The sequence below is a fragment of the Microtus pennsylvanicus genome, chromosome 5, assembly GCF_037038515.1.
Source record: "Microtus pennsylvanicus isolate mMicPen1 chromosome 5, mMicPen1.hap1, whole genome shotgun sequence".
Taxonomy (NCBI): Eukaryota; Metazoa; Chordata; class Mammalia; order Rodentia; family Cricetidae; genus Microtus; species Microtus pennsylvanicus.
This window is the reverse complement of record NC_134583.1, coordinates 86,485,642-86,503,118: the sequence shown is the minus strand read 5'-3', so window position 1 is coordinate 86,503,118 and position 17,477 is coordinate 86,485,642. Positions and strand designations below refer to the sequence as shown.

The window sequence follows — 17,477 nt, the reverse complement described above, 5'->3', positions numbered from 1 at the left end:
CCATCCTCATGTGAAGGTTCTCAGGACAAATAATCTTATTCCCAAAAGCTCAGTGGACAATACTCTCTTTGTACATGTCCCCACTGAGCTTCTTAAATACTTTCTGTTTCTTTGCATGAGGCGCTGGGGAGAGACAGGGGAAGGAGGGTAGAGGGAGAAGGGAGACGGATGGAAGGGCGCATACAGAAGGGCTAGAGAGCCTCATGGTCAGCTTCTAGGGTCTTCCGAGAAAGCACGCACCATGCTGTGTTCAGCCGTCATGACCTTACCGTTTTCGTGGGGTCCATCATAGCCATGACGAAGTTGCAGGACTCTGTGGTGCAGGAGCGCACAGTCTCTGTCCTACCCTCTCGGAAGAGCCGAGTCATGGAGGCCTCGTACGTGAGGCAGAACTTGCCCATGTCCTAGGAAGGAAGGGAACACAGTTCAGGGCTGACAGGCTGCAGTGACCATCTTCGCCTACAGGGACAAGTGGCCAGGAGTGGGGCCGGGAGGAGGAGGGAATCTGCCCCCACCCCCGACCCTTTATTCAAAATTTAATCGTTATGTGTTTGGGTGTGTTGCCTGCATGTACATCTGAGCAACACGTATGTGCCTGGTGTCCAGAGGCCAGAAGAGGACACTAGATCCCTGAGGACTGGAGTTACAGATGACTGTGAGCTGACGTGTGAGTGCTTCTATTGAACCCAAGTCCTCTAAGCGGCTGAGCCTACTCTAAGGCTTTACTGTTCATGTGTGGACGTCTCAAACTCTGTCTTGTCTATGACAGAAGCTAATGCAGAGCGGGATGTCACTATAAACCAAGGGTGATCAGCAGTGTGACATTCCATGCCTCAGTACCTCAGAGACCTGGGTGGGAGGTGCTGGTGTTTGGTGTCAGGTGCTCTTCATTCTGGGCTTTCTACCTCCTCTGCCCACTAGGGAAACCGCCCAGATGTGTGTGTGTGTGTGAGAGAGAGAGAACCCCGAGTGCCCAAGATGAGCTCAGATCCTCTCTTACCCTGTAGTGTGCCAGCTGCAGTGCCAGCTGGATGAAGGCATCGGGGCTCGTCCGGCACTTCTTGATCAACCCTTTGCCAAAGGTGTCAAATGGGAAGGAATGCAGGTCCACGTCATTTGCCAAAAGGCTGGCGCTGCTCAGGGAAGTCTCTATTACCTCCTGACACTGCAAGGAGAGGAGGCTCCACTCAGTGGGGAAGCACAACAGAACAGGGCGGGGCAAGACAGAACCGAGTTTGCAAATGTGCATTGCACATTCTCTGGGATGTTTCTGGAAAGGCGGCCTGGAAGCCCTGTGAGTCAAAGCACAGCATCTCTACCTCACCCCAGGAGCAGTGGGGAAACCCAGTCAGAAACCACAGCCCCTGCGGCGCATGAGACTGCTGTAGAGTGCAGAACAGTCCTTCACACATGACAGGCAACATCATCAGAGTGACTAGCATTATGTGGAAGAAACTTCCAAGGCAACCCCTCTCCCATGCCCAGGTACTTGTTTGGAGGGTCTGGCAGGAGAGGGCAGCTACTCTGTGCCCTTGATAGGATGACAGCCCTGCTCTTTAAGGGGAAAGTTTTCTTTGACGAGATGGGCAGCTTCAGGAGGGGCTAACAGGAGTAGCAATGAAGGAAGGGGACACATGCCTAGCCAGCCAGATCAGATGAATTAACACTGGAGGTCACTTAGGTGACAAATGTCATAGTCAGATTGCCCTCACATTTCTTGTAGTCATTTGTATGTGATTCTGCCCCAACCACAAGCCTTGTCACCCTGGAAGATGCTAGGCTATGTGGGTAATGGAAGGGTACCAGAAAGCAGAACTCCATGTGAGGGGCGATGGGGTAGCCATCATGCAAGCTGAGTCAGACCGTCTTCTGGCACAGCTGCTCTTGGGGTCATAGGCTCCTGGAAGCAACACTCACCCAGGCTCCATGAGCAAGCCCAACAAACTCAGACTTTGGTGGGACTATACTTTGGTTTGCCATTGGGGTCTCCACAGGGAAAGGCTTCCCACCTGAGACTCAAGGGAGCTTCAACAATTGTAGGCCTGCTGCACAAAGCAAGCCATTTTGAGGAAGATATTCTGGGAAAGGGGGACATGAAAACATGTCTTCTGGCTGCAACAGGACTGGTATACTCACGAGCTCACAGCAGCTGTGGCTGCCTGCACAAGATCCAGCCAGTTAACGCTGCAGCAAGGAGCAGGGAGAGGCTCAGGCAGCCCCAGCCTGAGTTGAGGCTTTATTGGCACCCATGGCTGCTGGGGATGGTGATGTCATTTTTCCTTAGGAGTGAGACCAATGAGAGGTTCCCTGCTTCGGTGACCAGCCCATACCCATGAGCACACTGGGAGCATCAGTGGACTCAGTGGATTGTAGTTATTATTTTGTAGAGAATCTGGAGAGTGGCTCAGCAGTGTGTACTGCTTCTGCAGAGGACTTGAGTTCCGTTCCCAGCATCCTTATCAGGTGACTCACAACTACTTGTGGCTCTACACACATACATATGCACACGCATAATTAAAAGTAAAACTTATAAAGACATCATGAAATTGAGAGGGAGATGTGTCAGGGAGGACGCAGGGGGGAGTTGGAGGGAGGAATAGATATAATCAGAATACATTGTTTCCATGTGTGAAATAATACTATTTTTTAAAGGACAATAAAGGGATCAGTGTTTGCCAGAGGTCAGGAGGGGGTTAGCAGGTGGAGGCCACGAACTATTTAGAGCAGTGACAGCTGTCTGATGCTGTGACAGGGGACACATGACACTGCATGACTGTCTAAACCTACACAACCTATGCCATGCAGGTGACCCTGTGTAAACAGGAACATGGTGATTTACCAGGAAGCTTCAGAGACAGACCACCCTGGTAGGGATGCTGAGTAGCCAAACTGTGTGGCACCTGGGAAATACCCGCGTCGTCTTCTCAATTCTGCCAAGAATCCAATACCTCTAACATACGGTGTGTTGAAGAGACCCAGTGAGCAATCCATGGCCTAGTCAGTTCCAGCCTTAGGCCAGGCTCTCTGCAGAGGTCATGTTTTTCCATGGATTCCATATTGCCCTGGGACCTCAGAACGCTGGATCTAGAACTTTACTACATGAAAAAGTACTTCTCAGGACCCAGAAATTCCCACCCTAACATCCCTTCTTCCCAGGGCTCCTATAAAAAAATCCTTTATTGTCCTTTAAAAAATAATATTACTTACACTTACAAAATTTCACAGGCATAAACCACATCTCAGAATCTTATGTTGTTTTCTGAGACAAGGTCATAGCAGTTTTCCTGCCTCAGCACAGGGGCTGGGATGACAGAAGTAGGCCACCTTTACACAGCCCCAAAATACATATGGGGAGCCAATAATGTTTTAAGTTTTAAAAATTATAAACATCTGGGGGGCGTAGCTCAGTAGGTAGAGAGCTTGCCTAGCTTGTACAAAGTCCAGGGTGCCATCCCTACAGCCAGAAAACCCAGGGTGTAGTCAACACCTGCCAGCCCAGCACGCGGGTGGTTAAAAGTAGATGCATCAGAAGTTCAAGGCTGTCCCCAGGGACACAGCAAGCTCCAATCTAGCCTGGGCTACATGAGACTCTGTCTCAAAAACAAAACAAAAAAAAACCCAAACCACTTAGAGGATTTCAAGTCAATATGACTTAGGGTTTTTGTTGTTGTTGCTGTTTCAAGACAGGGTTTCTCTGTTTAGCCCTGGTTATCCTGGAACTCATTTTGTAGCCCAGGCTAGCCTCGAACTCACATAGATCCACCTGCCTCTGCCTCCTGAGTGCTGGGATTAAAGATCTGCATTACCACTGCCCAGCTGTGACTTATGTTTTTATCTCTGTCTTCAAGGAAGTCACAAAAGCTCAGTGACTTCACAGCTGGAATCCAAACAGAGTCGGAAACTGAAGCCCCATTTCCCTCAGCAGCCCAGGCCCTTCCCATACTCTGGGCAAACAGCTTTCTCTCTGTCAACAGAGCTCAGGACCGCATCAAGAGCACCATGGGAAGACTGAGCACTTCCACCCAGGTGAATGATGGTCTCTGTATCAGCGGACGTACCTCTCCTGGGATCTCCCACTGTAGCCTGGTGGGCTTGGGGATGTTGGGGTTGGTGTCTCCCCTACAATGTCCATCCTCTGCATAACACAACTGGAAGATGTCAGTGGCCATGACATACTGAGGAGAAAGAAGCAGAAAAGGAAGAGAAAACCCTAGTGAGTATAGTGTCTCCTCCATGCCCAGCACAGAACACACCTGGGACCAGTCTTGGGAGCAAGGGCAGCACCTCCCCCAGTGCCCACCAGCTGGATGGGTGGTGGGTGCCCATTTCAGTTCAACCCGCACAAAATAAATCTTAAAAACCCAAAACAGCAGAGACCAGGAAGCTCCCAGACAGCTAGAGTCCAGGCCCTGGGAGGGTAAAACTGTGGCTCTAAACCACACGGCAGGTCACTGCCTCAGCATCTCCAGTGTCCACCTGCACAGCCTTTGGGTGTCTTCTGTAATACAGGAGAAGCGTAGGCATTTCCCTGGATGCTGCTTCACATCTCAGAACCAGCCCTGTGGCAATGTGGCCCTGTGCCTTCAGGATGAGAGCCGGGTCCCCAGCACTCTCCCAGGCTCCTGGGCTCCATTTAAGAGCCTTAGTCACTCCATCACGTGGACAGAAAACTAAATGCTGATTCTACTAGTATCCTTGGCCTAAGAGTTTCCTTCCTTAACCTTATCTTGATCAGACTTAAAGTATTAGCCAGAGGGTTGGAGATGACTCAGCCCAGAGTGCCCTCTGTGCTCACTACTCTGACAGAAGTTTAGGGTCTGGTCTCCAGCTCACAGCCACCTGTAACTCCAGCTCCAACGGATCTGCTGCCCCCTTTTGGCTGCTGCATATACTGCACTCATATGCACATATACACACTAAACCTTAAAAATCAGAGAGACTATGTGGCTATCTTATCGACTTCTCTTTCTTTATCTCTTTTTTCCCATGCTTTTGGGGTTTTGTTTGTCTGTTTTACTATGTGGCTCTGATTGCCTTCAAGTTTTCAGTAATCCTCCTGTCTCAGCCTCTTCAGTGCTGGAATTACAGGCATATGCCACCATTTGTCCTCTTATGCAAGCTGCCTAGGTCCCAGAGATCTCCGTGACCCAACAACAGCTCTGTGCATGTTTTCCTGGGATATTCTGATGGGCACAGCCTCTGTTGGGCTGTGCAGGGCTTCCCAGGGACATGGGTGGGGGGCTAATGTAGGTGAGGCATCTGTACTTCTGGGTTGACAGAGTCCACACTTCTGCTGGCATCAGGGCCTGGTGGGGACAAAACCTTCCCCCTCCAGAAGGAGGGCAGGGCACGTGCACGAGCAGGAAGACACAGCATGCACTCTGCAGCTGATTTTGCAAAGACACAGCATGCACTCTGCAGCTGATTTTGCACCCCGGGAAAGAAATCCTGGGCACAGCACTGCAAGAAGAAACTAAGACGCAAAGTCTTAGCTGGGTGTGGCAGTGCACAGCTGTACTCCCAGCAGCACTCTGGAGGCTGAGGCAGGAGGATTGCCATGGATTGGTGAGACTCTTGAGAGAGGAAGAAAGGGAGAGAACATCTCTAGTCTGAAATCTAAAAATTTAAACTTTGTTGGGAGTTGTGCCAGCATTTAAAGTGCTTCTGATTTCTGAAACACAGACACTTGACTGAGGAGCCAATGCAGAAATGTTAGATCTGCACCCTGGTCCCAAGGACAATCTCCTTTTCTTTTTCTCTGCCTGTTTTGTAGTTCAAGCTGGCCTCAAGCTTGACCCTCGTACCTCAGTCTCCTGGGCTCTAGGGGGCCAGTTATGTACCCCACACCCCCTCTGTGTTTCTGAAAGCTGCGTTGGGAGAGAGGGCAGGGGAGAGACATGGTGGCCTTCAAGTAACCCTAAAGGGATTTTAGTAATTTTAATAAACAAACGTTTCTAGTTGGGGCTGGAGAGAAGGCTCAACAGTTTAAGAGCACTGGCTGCTCTTCCAAAGGACATGGGTTCAGTTCTAGGCACCCACATGCAGCTCACAACCATCTGTAACTCCAGTTCCAGGGGACCTGACACCCTCACATAGACACACATTTAGGCAAAACACCAATGCACATAAAATAAAAATAAATAAATCATCAAAAAGTTAAAAAAAAAAAAGCTGGGATGTGGTGGTACATGCTTTTAATCCCAGCACGTGAGAGGCAGAGACTGTGAGTTTGAGTGCAGCCTGGTCTACAAAGTGAATTTCAAGACAATAATGGCTGTATTACAGAGAAACCCTGTCTCAAAACCAAAAATAAGGAAACAAAAGTTTTCAATAAGATACATCTCCTTAAAATTTTTCACTCAATTATTAATTTAATTATTCCAATGTGTGTGAGTGCATGCATGACCCATTCAGCTTCTACCTTCCTGTTCAGAGACTGAACTCAGATCACCAGGCCTTCATGGCAAGTGCTTTACCTTGCTAGCATCTCTCTGGCCACTTGTACACTGCCATTTTATAAGCCAAAACTTTAAGTCAGGCCTGGTGGTAATGCCTATAAATCTCTGATACTTAACAGGTTGAGGCAGGAGGATTCCAGGTCTGAGCATAGGCAACTGAGTGAGTTCAAGTCTAACATGTTTAATTTAGTGAGACCTGGCTGGGACTATAGACTTGGTGTGGAATACCGGCCTAGCATGTGCTGCATCTCACACTCACACATGTGTCTTTCTGTTTGCCCTCAAACTAGAGTAAGTGGGAAAGCCAGGAAGTCTACCAGTAAGTGTGTTATTTCAGAAACCCAAGCTGTGTGAGCCGAGTCACTGTGTGGTTTTGGTTCCATGAAGAGACATCACATGTGCCTATACCCAAGGAACATTAAGTTCCAGGAAACCAAGACTCAAATGCCTGTAACTTCCTGCATGATACCAACACCAGTAAAGAACTAAGTGCTGTGGTTTGAATGTAAGAAGTGCCCACGGGCTCGTGTGTTTTAACTCTTGCTCCCCAGCCGGCAGCACTACTTTGGATGCTCTAAACTCTAGGAGGAGGACATCACTGGGAGCAGGCCTTGAGCTCTACAGCCAGGGCCCTGCTTCCTGGTGCCCTGGGAAGCGTGCGAGCAGCCCCCACACATTCCACTGTCACACTGGGCCGGTCCCGTCAAAGCCTAAGCTGAAAGAAACCTCTTCCCCACTTTCTCAGGTTATTTGGTCACAGACAAGAAGTGTAACTGATACAGAGAAAATCAGACAAATACAGCCAAGTTCAAGTGGGTCTGGGCTGGGCTCCCCAATGCACCTTCCATATTCAGCAATAGGTAAGAAGGGCGTGGCTCACCTCCCACAGATGGCCCACGATGGGCGCGTCCGCCCAGGAATGCTCTGCGTTCATGCCTATCTTGCTGTTTTTGAAGACAACAAATGTGAGGGACTTGTCAAACCACCTACAGAAGAAAGCATGATCATGGCTTCCAGCCTTACATAGACACCAAACTCCAAAAGCTGTATATGTGTTTCTGCATGGACCAATGACTTCTCCCCACCCCTGACAGTGAGTTCTCCAGGTTTCTACACCCCAGGAAGGTGACAATAAAGGGACACAAAGGACACAGTCATTCATCTCTTCTTGTACCAGAGATAAAATGCAACATGTGTGTCCTGGGACCAGAGTGGCACTGACTACTATAACACGGACTGGCACGTGCCCCTTCCAGCCAGGCCTGGGAGGCACCTCCGCACTTTACAGCTCTGGAAAGGAGATCCAGGAAGAAGAACCCCAGCAGCTGCACAACAACAACCAAGGCCAGTGCCAGCTCCCGGGACTGACCCCGCTCTGCACTGTGAGAGCCCAGTGACGCACAGTTAAGAAGAGTGGTGGGGCGAGCAAAGGAAGGGATCTCAACTCCTTCTGGCCTGGTCTGTGGATGGGCGAGTGTGCTGAGGGAAGCAAGCAGAGCCTTCACAGGACAACTTTTGTGGTGGGTTCAGACACGGGGAAGCTGCTCCAAAGCGTACCTGAGACATCTCCCACAATTCCCCACCAACCTTGAAGATAAAAGGGAGAGGGTACCTGTCAAAACATTTGCCGTGCAGTAGAGACTTGGCGTAGCTGTCTATGGATGCCTCCGGGTCCTCCTCCTTGTAACCCTGCTCCGATTCGTCCAATGTCACGAAGAATGCCGCCTTTTCCACCGCGTCCAGGGACTGCTTATTTTTCCCACGTGCAAAATAGGTTTGCCGACACTTTGCCCAGGGCACTCTGTGGCAAGAAATAAATGGATCTAAAGAAAGTTGCCCTGGGCGGGCAGATGGCTCAGTCAGTGGACAGCCGTGCTTGCTTGTTGGCATGAGAACCTAAATTTCATCCCCAGAGCCCATGTAAAAGAGCCAGGTGAGGCAGTACATGCTCACAATCCCAGGCCTAGGGAGACAAAGTCACACTCCTCAGGGTTCACTGGCCAGCCAGGCCACCCAAACTGACAAGCTCCAGGCTGGTGAAAAACTCTGTCTCCAAAATCAATTTGGATGGCTAGTGCTTGAAGAACAACACCCAAAGTGTGCATACTTGAGCATGTGCATGCATGCATACACACGCATGCGCACACACACACGCACTCACACACACGCACGCACTCACACACACATGCACAGATACCAAAGAAGTTGACTAGCCATGGGTTTTTAATTAAATCAACAATAAATGCTCAGAATGTAATCCAGCCTGTGTCTGCGGCTGCCAGGGAGGGCTGTCCTTCCCTGTCCTGCAGAAGCCACAAAAAATGCTGAAGGACCTAACCCTTGAACCAGCCTCTGCCTTGAGCCTCTCTGAAGACGAGTCCACTGATATCTTCAGCACTATAAACCCATCTTTCAGATGAGGAAACCTGAGGCACAGAGAACAGGCCACAACTACTTTGGAGCAGGGAAGAAGTGAAACCATCTGGCCCTGAACCCAGATCACATGATACTACCAAGATGACCATCCTGTGCCCACCGCACTGTTGATATTGATGTAAGGCCCATGTCCCTTCAAAGACCCCTGCAGGAGCTTCCTCTCATTGTTCCTAGGTCCCTCACTTGGTCCTTAGCCTCCAGGTCTTCTGCTATAGCTCCATTGCCTGCCTCCACCCCACACTCTGGCAAGTTTTGATGTGTTAACACCCACAAATGCCACATGTCCCCAGGGCACCCTAGCCCTCAAGGCAAGAGATGAAACAGGTTTCTTAGTCCCAGGCCCCAAGGCCAAGCAGCACAGTCCTGTTTCTCCTGAGTGCCCGGAGCAACTCCTGATTAAAGTGTTTGGCCCCTGGCCTTGGCTGCTGCAGCAGCTTCAGAGCAGCTCTGGGGCTCTGTGGAAGGCGGTCTTTTGTGAAATGTCCGCTACTTTTGGCTTCAGAGAGTCAAATCCCCTCCCCACTTTCTTGTTCCTCTGCTCCTTACTCTGCACAAGGCAGGGCACAGGGCAGTTTCTCTTTCTCACACCTTGGATCTCTTGGAGCTGGCCTTGAAGACACACTCACTGAAGAGGGGTAGGGGGAACCAGCTCAGAAGCCTAAGGATCTGTGACCATTTGCCATCGTCCTAGAACTGAGGAGGTGGAGCCAAGAGGATCCCTAGAGCGCATTGATTTGTCAGAATAGCCAATCGGTGAACTCCAGGTTCTGGGAGCAACCTTGTCTCAAAAAAAACAAACAAAAAAAAAGATGGAGAGCAATAGCTAAAGATCCCCTGCACGCACATACACTACTCACACACGTACAACATTTTACAAAGCAAGTCCCTGGCTGGGGGCTCGCTTAGTGGTGGAGCACTTGCCTCAGAAAGAGAAATCAAGAAATAAAGGAAGTTAGCTGGATGTTGGTGGTACAGGACTTTATCCAAGCAGGTAGGAAGTGGAGGCAGGAGGACCCTAGTTTTAAGACCAGCTTCAGCCATACAGCAAGTCTGAGGCCATTAACAAGTATGTCCATAGCCCCACGCAAAAGGCTACACCAAGCGCCCTTGTGTTATTCCCTACCGCTACAGACCTGCTGTCACGTGCTGAATCCCACTGCCTGTGTGACTCACATCCAGGAGTGAGATGTGACACCGTGACAGTGTTCTGGCTGCTTTGGTGCTACTGCCGGTATCCGTGGGATGGACCCTGTTCAGGAAGAGCTCCTCGGAGCACTGTGGAACCCAGACCCATGAAGGGTTTGCAAGGCCACGCACCTGTCTGCAGCTGTGAGGGCAGCCAGCTTGGCTTCCCCGGGCTGCGGCTCTGAGGGGTCATCCAGGATGTGCTGCATCTGTTGCTCCAGCTCTCGGGGCCTCAGCAGCCTCCCATCATGGTAGAGCCAGACTTTGAAGTAGCGGCCCCTGTGGTATACGACAATGTGCCGGCTGTCCTTGATGTGCTGGATGGTGTCTGAGGTGGAGGGCACAAAGGGAGAGACAGCAAGTCAGAAGGCCTTGGTGGGAGTCTCAGAGCTGAGCGTTTGGCTTTTTGAGAGAGGATCTCATGTAGCCCAGGCTGGACTCCAACTCCCTATACAGATAGCCAACGACGACCCTGGACTCCCGATCCTCCGGCCTCTACCCCCTGAGTGCTAGGATCACAGGTGTGTGGTCCTTGATTCCAAACTGAGTCAATCTTTGACCAAACCAATCCTCTGTCTCAGTTTCCTCATCTATGAAACAAGGCTGACAGGCACGGTGGTTTGAACGATGTTTCCCAAAGTCACGGGCATTTGACTACTTGGTTCCCTGTTGGTGGCTACCTGGGAAGGATTAGAGTGTCCTTTGGGATGGGCACAGCCTTCCTACCCTCCCCAATGCATGGCCTGTGCTTCCGGTGGGTGGAGAGGGATGTGAGCTCTTAGCTCCAGTGCCTGCCGCTGCTGTGCTCCCCTGTGATAGGGATGGACTCAATGTCTCCAGAACCGCCAGCCCCATACACCTGCTTCTATAGGCTGCTGGACAGGTATTTTATGACAGCGGGAAATAATACAGCAGTCTCCCCTATGAATGAACACCCGGTTCCCACAGAGCTCACGAGTCCAAAGCACCCAGGCCACGTGGTTCTATAAGAGACACCCTGGAAAATGTTCTGATGAAGAAAGTGGACATTTCCAGCATGAAAGCTGTTTCAGGGGATGGAGGGATGGCTCAGTGGTTAAGAGCACTTGCTGCTCTTCCACAGGACCAGAGATCAGTTCACAATACCCACATCAGGTGGCTCACAACCTCCTGTATCTCCAGCTCCAGGGCATCTGGTGCCCTCTTCTGGCCACCTCAAACATACGTTTAAAGAGACAGACACATAAAAATTAAAAGCAAATATAAATCTTAAAACAATGAAAAATTTCAGCCAGGCATGATGGTGCACCACCTGGGAGAATCGGTAGTCCAAGGCCAGTCTTAGCTACATATCAAGTTAGAAGCTAGCCTCCGCTACATAAGACCCTGCAGCACAATCCTGGTGATGTGGGTTTGATCTCCAGAACCCATGTAAATGCCGAAGTTGTGAGTCAGCCCCATGGTACTGTCACTGAGCTGCGCATGAGCACTGCAGTGTGGCTGTGACCCTCCCACAATCATACACACAAACACAATGAAGAAACTTAAAAAGGATTAACAACAAAAAGGCTGGTTATGGCAGTGCACACCTTCAATCTCAGCACTAAGGAGGCAGAGGCAGGTGAATCTCCGTGAATGGAAGGCCAGCCTGGTCTACATGGGGGTGTTCTAGAATACGAGACCCTCTCTCAAAAGAACAACTAAGTAGCAAGGGCCCTGGACACTAGCATGTGGCGTATATGACCCCACTAGGCACAGTCCATTTTAATAAATTATTGTTTCTGTTTTTGAGACAGGGTTTCATAAGTAGTCTTAGCTGACCTAGAACTTACTGTGTAGGCCAGGCTGGACTCAGAGATCCACCTGCCTCAGCCTTCTGAATGCTGGGATTTTAATATTTATGATCACTACTATTAAAGACCATGGCAGGGCCAGCGAGGTAAAAGCATTTGCTGCCTAGCTTGACCCCAACACAGTGAAGAAAAGAACCAACTCCCTCAAGACGTCCTCTGTGGCATGCATCTTTAGAGGGTCTTTCAAATTTTTAAAAATTACATTTACTCATTTATCCTGTGTGGGGATGCAAACATGTGAGGACAGGCGTGCCACGGTACTCATGGAGAGGGCAGAGGACAGCCTGTGGGAGGAGGTTCTCTCCTTCCACCACAAGTACCAGGCTTGGGGACAGGCACACTTCCATGCTGAGTCATTTTGCAAGCCCTAAAGGGCATCCTTGACTCCAGGCCCCTTCTCCTGCTCCGTGTCCTGGCTGACAGAAGGTAAGTGCTCTGCTCCCTCACATGTCCCTGCATCCCATGATGCTTTGCTCTTCCACCGCCCAGAATCAATGGACTACAGCCTCTGGAACCATGAGGCAGACTAAATCTTTTCTCCCCTAAGTGGTTTTTGCTCAGGTATTTCGTCACAATGTTATAAATACTGTACACTTGACCCCTGCAGGCCTGCATGGGACCAGCTGTATCCATTCTCCCTCTTTTCCAAGATGTCATAGGTTAGAAGGCAGATTATATAACCATGCTTCCCAGGCCAGGAGGCCAAAAGCAAGAATCTGGGCCAGAATCCAGCTCCTCAGTCATGAGTATTTTACAGTAAACCCAGCATGTGGGCCAGAGGAAGATGTCCAAGGAAATATTCCAGCAGGTCTGGGGAAAATGCCCATGAACGGAACTCTGAACTGAAGAAGTATTAAAATCTGGAACTGACCCCACTGTCTAGACCTAGTAAAGACAAAGGAAACCCAGGCTGGAGCTGGCGTTCAGTTGGTAGTGCTCTTGACTAGTGTATACGAAACCCACGGTTCCATTCCTACACAACATACTGCAGACACGGTGACACATGCCTGTAATCCCAGTGGGAGCAAGAGGAGCAGAAACTCAAGGTCATCTTCAACTATATATTGTTTTAGTCCATCCTGGAACACATGAGATCCTGTTCCCAAACCATGACCAACGACAAAAAGAGAAAGGGATTCCAAGAGGAGGAACATTCAGAAACAAGCTCTCAGGGTACACCCTGCAGATCCTCCTGCCCCCACATCCTGAGGATCCTCCTGCCCGACACCCTGCAGATTATCCTACCCCAGTGTTCCCTAATGTTTCCTGATTCTGAGCAGCAGAATGACTAACTCTGGGTCCCGGGGGAGCCCTGGTGAGCACCACCCACCTGTCTCCTCCCCGGGTATACGGGAGGTGTTGAAGAGTCGCTCCCACTGGGCAGAGCAGAGTGGAATCGTGTTTCCCAGAAGACGAATCTGTAATAAAAATGTGTTTAAAACCAAAAGGCAAAAATCCCACAGGAAAACTTTAAATGATTAAGATGCTGCCTATTTTCTGTGCATACTGCCCAGTCTGACTTCATCATCTCCAGCTGTCCCTTGGGGTAGCACCTGAGGGACCTGCTGAGCTGTGCCAGGGTACAGACAAACACTTAAGCCACCAGAGGTTATGAAAGAAACGGTTCTCTTGAGCAGTTCACCAGCACGCCTCTCATCCCCCAGGAACTGAACACAAGCACTCAGCCATCTCAAGTCTCTCACGGATTAGGCCTGTTAGTGAGCCCCAGTTATCTGCCTGTCTCTGGTCCCAGTGCTGGGATTCCAACCAGTACACCAAAGCATCTGGCTGGGCGTCGCTAGCAGTTTGTCACCTGAGCCACCTCTCTAAAGATCTGAAGGAAAGTTTACATACGGGCTTGAGCTCCTCCCGGTCCAGCTTGCGACGATACAGCAGCATGGCGTGGATAGTGTTGCCGGCTCTTGCTGCCTGAATGTGGGTTGGGGTGAAGTACAGCATCTCCTGGGAGGGGGTGACAGCAGAGAATGCTCATGGGGATGGCATGGTGATTTGTACACATGGTGGAGGCCTCCATGACACCAAGGTGTTCCTACAGCCCCGCTCAGTTACCACAACAGCCTCGCTTTCTATATTTGCTTTAGGTTCTGGTTTTTGGAGACCAGGTTATATTATGCGCTCAGGTTCCTGAGAGCGAAGATTAAAGGCATGTGTCACTATGCCTGACTTTATAACTTAATAAATTGTTATTTGATTTTTCTCATATTTGGACAGTTTTGTTATTGTTTCAGGTCCATTTGTGGGTTTTGGCAGAATTTTTTTCTTTATATCGGTGTGGTTAAGTGTATGTGTGTGCAGGTGCCCAGAGAGACCAGAAGAGGACATCAGATCCCCTGCAACTGGAATTACAGATGGCCTGAACCACCTGACATGTATGCTGGGAATAAAACCTGGGTCCTTTGGAAGAGCATCTAGTGCTCTGAACCTGCCATCTTTCTAGCCCAAGGAAGGCCTTGAACTCCATACGTAGCCAAGGATGACCCTGAACTCCTGATCCCCTGCCTCCAGCTCCCCAGTGCTGGTGCCACAGGCTCTAAATTTGTTACTGTTCTACTACAACTCCAGCTTCCATCTGTTCTGGGGCTATTAAATGTCAGCAGGATTTTGCTGGGCATGGTGGTGTACATCTTTTCTACCAGGTTCAAGGCCAAACAGGGCTTACTAAGCAAGTGCTATTTGCTGTGAATGTGCTTTGCAATACAAAGGTGTCCATACTGTTGGGTAGAGAGCAGAGATCCCACAGACACAGGGGGATCTAACACATGGGCCCCGGGTGGGATCTTTACACAACATGAAGTCATGGACAATGGACAACAGAGGCAGGAGTAAGAGGAGAGGAATCCACCCCAAGCTTTCCCAGGCGGCTAGCAGCTCTGTCCAGCATGATGAAGGCACCTGGGCTGCAGCGGGACAGAAGACCCACTCACCATAGCGTAGTAGTTGCTGTTGACCATTAGCGGCCCTCGGCCCCGCAGGTAGATGTACTCCTCCCACCAGTCGCTCACCTACGGAGCAAACACAAACAAGACAGTGCTGAGCAGAAGCCATGAAGCTGCCTTCCCTGGACCAGCCTGCTCTAGAAGTACAACTTTCTGGAAGATTCTGGCATATGACAGGCTCCAAAACAAAGCTGTCTTAAGCAGAGAGGACACACGGAGTTGAGAAACACACCGGTCTTAAGGGGAGACCTGGCTAGACAGCAGATCATCATTTCACAGTCACTTAAAAAGAAAAAAAGGATCCGGGCTGGGGACGCCGTTCAGCTGCTAGAATGCTTGCTCCCTAGCGCTGCACAGAACTGGGCACAGGATTGGACACTGATGCACACACAGGCAGGGGGATGGGGCGTTCCAGGCTATAGCCAGTTCAAGACTGCTACACAGCAAGTTTCAGGCTAGCCTGGGAGCCACATGAGACCGCATGCATATCCGCTAAAGTGCCCTGGCTGAAAGTGGGGTGCAGTGCTACACGCTTGTCTGACCCAGGCCTCGGGTCCCATCCCCAGCACTGCAGAAATAAAATAACACAGATGACCCCAAATCTCCCCAATGACCGATCTTCCCCTTCCTGATGCCTGGGTACGTCCCAGAGCCACAGCAATAAGTCAGAGGCAGCCTGTGCTGTCTTTACTCTCCAGAGTGCCCATTGCAATGCCACCCAGCAAATGCCCATTCGCGATCCATGCTGAGCATTGTGTTGGGGTACACACCTGGGAAAGGGCACACACAAGAGTCTAGGTGTGCTGCAGTCCAGCTGGCCTATGATTAAAACCAGAACATGACAGCCCCTTATGGCCTGGGAGTCTTGTGGAGTCCTGCCCTCCCAGGCTCAGCGCCTGGTTCTGTCTGATCCTTTTCTCTGCTTCTTTTTGCCTACTTTCTCTGTTTGTTTTTGTCTATTTATTATTTGTGGTTTTTACATTGTTTTTTTTCTTTTTTGAGACATGTAACCCTGGCTGTCCTGGAACTCCCTCTGTAGACCAGGCTGGCCTTGCACTCAGAGATCCATCTGCCTCTGCCTCCTGAGTACTGGAATTTTTTTTTCGAGACAGGGTTTCTCTGTGGCTTTGGAGCCTGTCCTGGAACTAGCTCTGTAGGCCAGGCTGGTCTCGAACTCACAGAGATCCGCCTGCCTCTGCCTCCCGAGTGCTGGAATTAAAGGCCTGCGCCACCACCACCCAGCCCAGAAGCAGGGTCTCGTGCATTCCAGGCTCTCCCTGAACTCTATATAACCACAGATGACCTTGGACTTTGATCTTCCTGCCTCTCTCTGAAGCCCTGGGAATAGTGTGTGCCACCAAAATAGACGCAGTGCTGGGAACTGAACCCAGGGCATTGTGCACCATTATCAAGCACTCAGCTGCGTGTCCTTTCCAGCCCTTACAGTTTTGTTTAAGGGACTAGAGAGATGGCTCGGTAGTTAAGAGTGTGTTCTGATCTTGCAGAGAACCCAAGTTTGGCTCTCAGCCCCCAAGTTGGGTAGCTCAAAACCACCTAAAACTGCAGTTCCAGGGGATCCAATGTCCTCTAGTTTCCACGGGCAACTACATGCATGTAATACATATAAATTCACCTACGCACCTATACATAAATAAAAATAGATACTTTTTAAATTTAAGAGCTTTTCTTGAGATAAGGTCTCACTGTGCAGTCACTGTGTGAGTCCACAATCCTCCTGCCTCTGCCTTCTGAGTGCTGGGATTATAGGTGTGTACCACTGCGTCTGGCTCACTAGATGTTATTTTCAATCCTTTGCCTCCCACGAAAGTTATTCTTTACATGTGGCCTCCCCCTCTTGGTTTCACACCCCTAACAGGCCCTTTTGCCCCGCCCAACAGCATACAGCTGTTCCCAGCAGACAGTTGCCACTGTCAGCATCATCTGAACCCTGACCAGGAACTCAGAGGGGTACTCTGGGATGTAAAAGGTACCAGAGAAAGAGGCGAGGTGGCAGGGCCACTATGGGAGGAACAGCCTTTAGTGACCTGCCAGGTGAGGACTAGAGGCTCAAGGGCAGAGCAGCCCTGCCCTGAGGGGGCTGCAAAGGCTAGTCAGAATCCTCAGTGCGAGGGAAAGGCAGCCAGTAGCTCTGTGCAACAGTTCTCAGGGATGAGTATGGCTGCCCTCAGCTACCGTCATACTCTGTGAGCCCTGGTACCCACACGGGAACTTATACACTGAAATAGCTCACTGAGAAAAGATCTATGAGAAAAGATTTATATGCAGAAATACTTACATAATTTGTGGCCCACCAGGATTTTAGCTTCAAATACCACTGCAATTTGGGTCCAAGATTGACAGCGAAATCCTCGGCCAGCACTGTCATGCGTTGGAAGTCTCCTTCCTTCATCAGCGGCCTCACAGATTCCAAGTACTGGAGTTGAGAGAACACGGTCTGAGTGAGATACCCACCCCTGAGCCATGGACCACTTCACACCTCAGGAGAGTCACACCAGGCAGAAAAGGCTGGGAAAGCTTCCCTGAGTCGGTCTCCCCTCTCTACAGACAAGACAACCCTTGCAGGGCTAAACACTGCTGCAGATGAACGG

At 50.2% G+C, this 17,477-nt stretch overlaps 1 protein-coding gene across 1 annotated transcript in view; it reads right to left on the bottom strand.

The window, feature by feature from the left end:
* Nucleotides 1–17,477, bottom strand: part of Cpt1a (carnitine palmitoyltransferase 1A) — a 64,925-nt gene that overhangs the window by 6,965 nt on the left and 40,483 nt on the right. The window contains exons 6-15 of the mRNA XM_075972941.1: nucleotides 17,165–17,302; nucleotides 14,857–14,934; nucleotides 13,766–13,873; nucleotides 13,242–13,329; nucleotides 10,212–10,407; nucleotides 8,071–8,259; nucleotides 7,339–7,444; nucleotides 4,059–4,175; nucleotides 1,001–1,165; nucleotides 270–404 (exon numbers count right to left, since the gene is read on the bottom strand). Coding sequence (XP_075829056.1) covers nucleotides 270–404; nucleotides 1,001–1,165; nucleotides 4,059–4,175; nucleotides 7,339–7,444; nucleotides 8,071–8,259; nucleotides 10,212–10,407; nucleotides 13,242–13,329; nucleotides 13,766–13,873; nucleotides 14,857–14,934; nucleotides 17,165–17,302 — 1,320 coding nt within the window. The remainder of the gene's footprint in view (nucleotides 1–269; nucleotides 405–1,000; nucleotides 1,166–4,058; nucleotides 4,176–7,338; nucleotides 7,445–8,070; nucleotides 8,260–10,211; nucleotides 10,408–13,241; nucleotides 13,330–13,765; nucleotides 13,874–14,856; nucleotides 14,935–17,164; nucleotides 17,303–17,477) is intronic.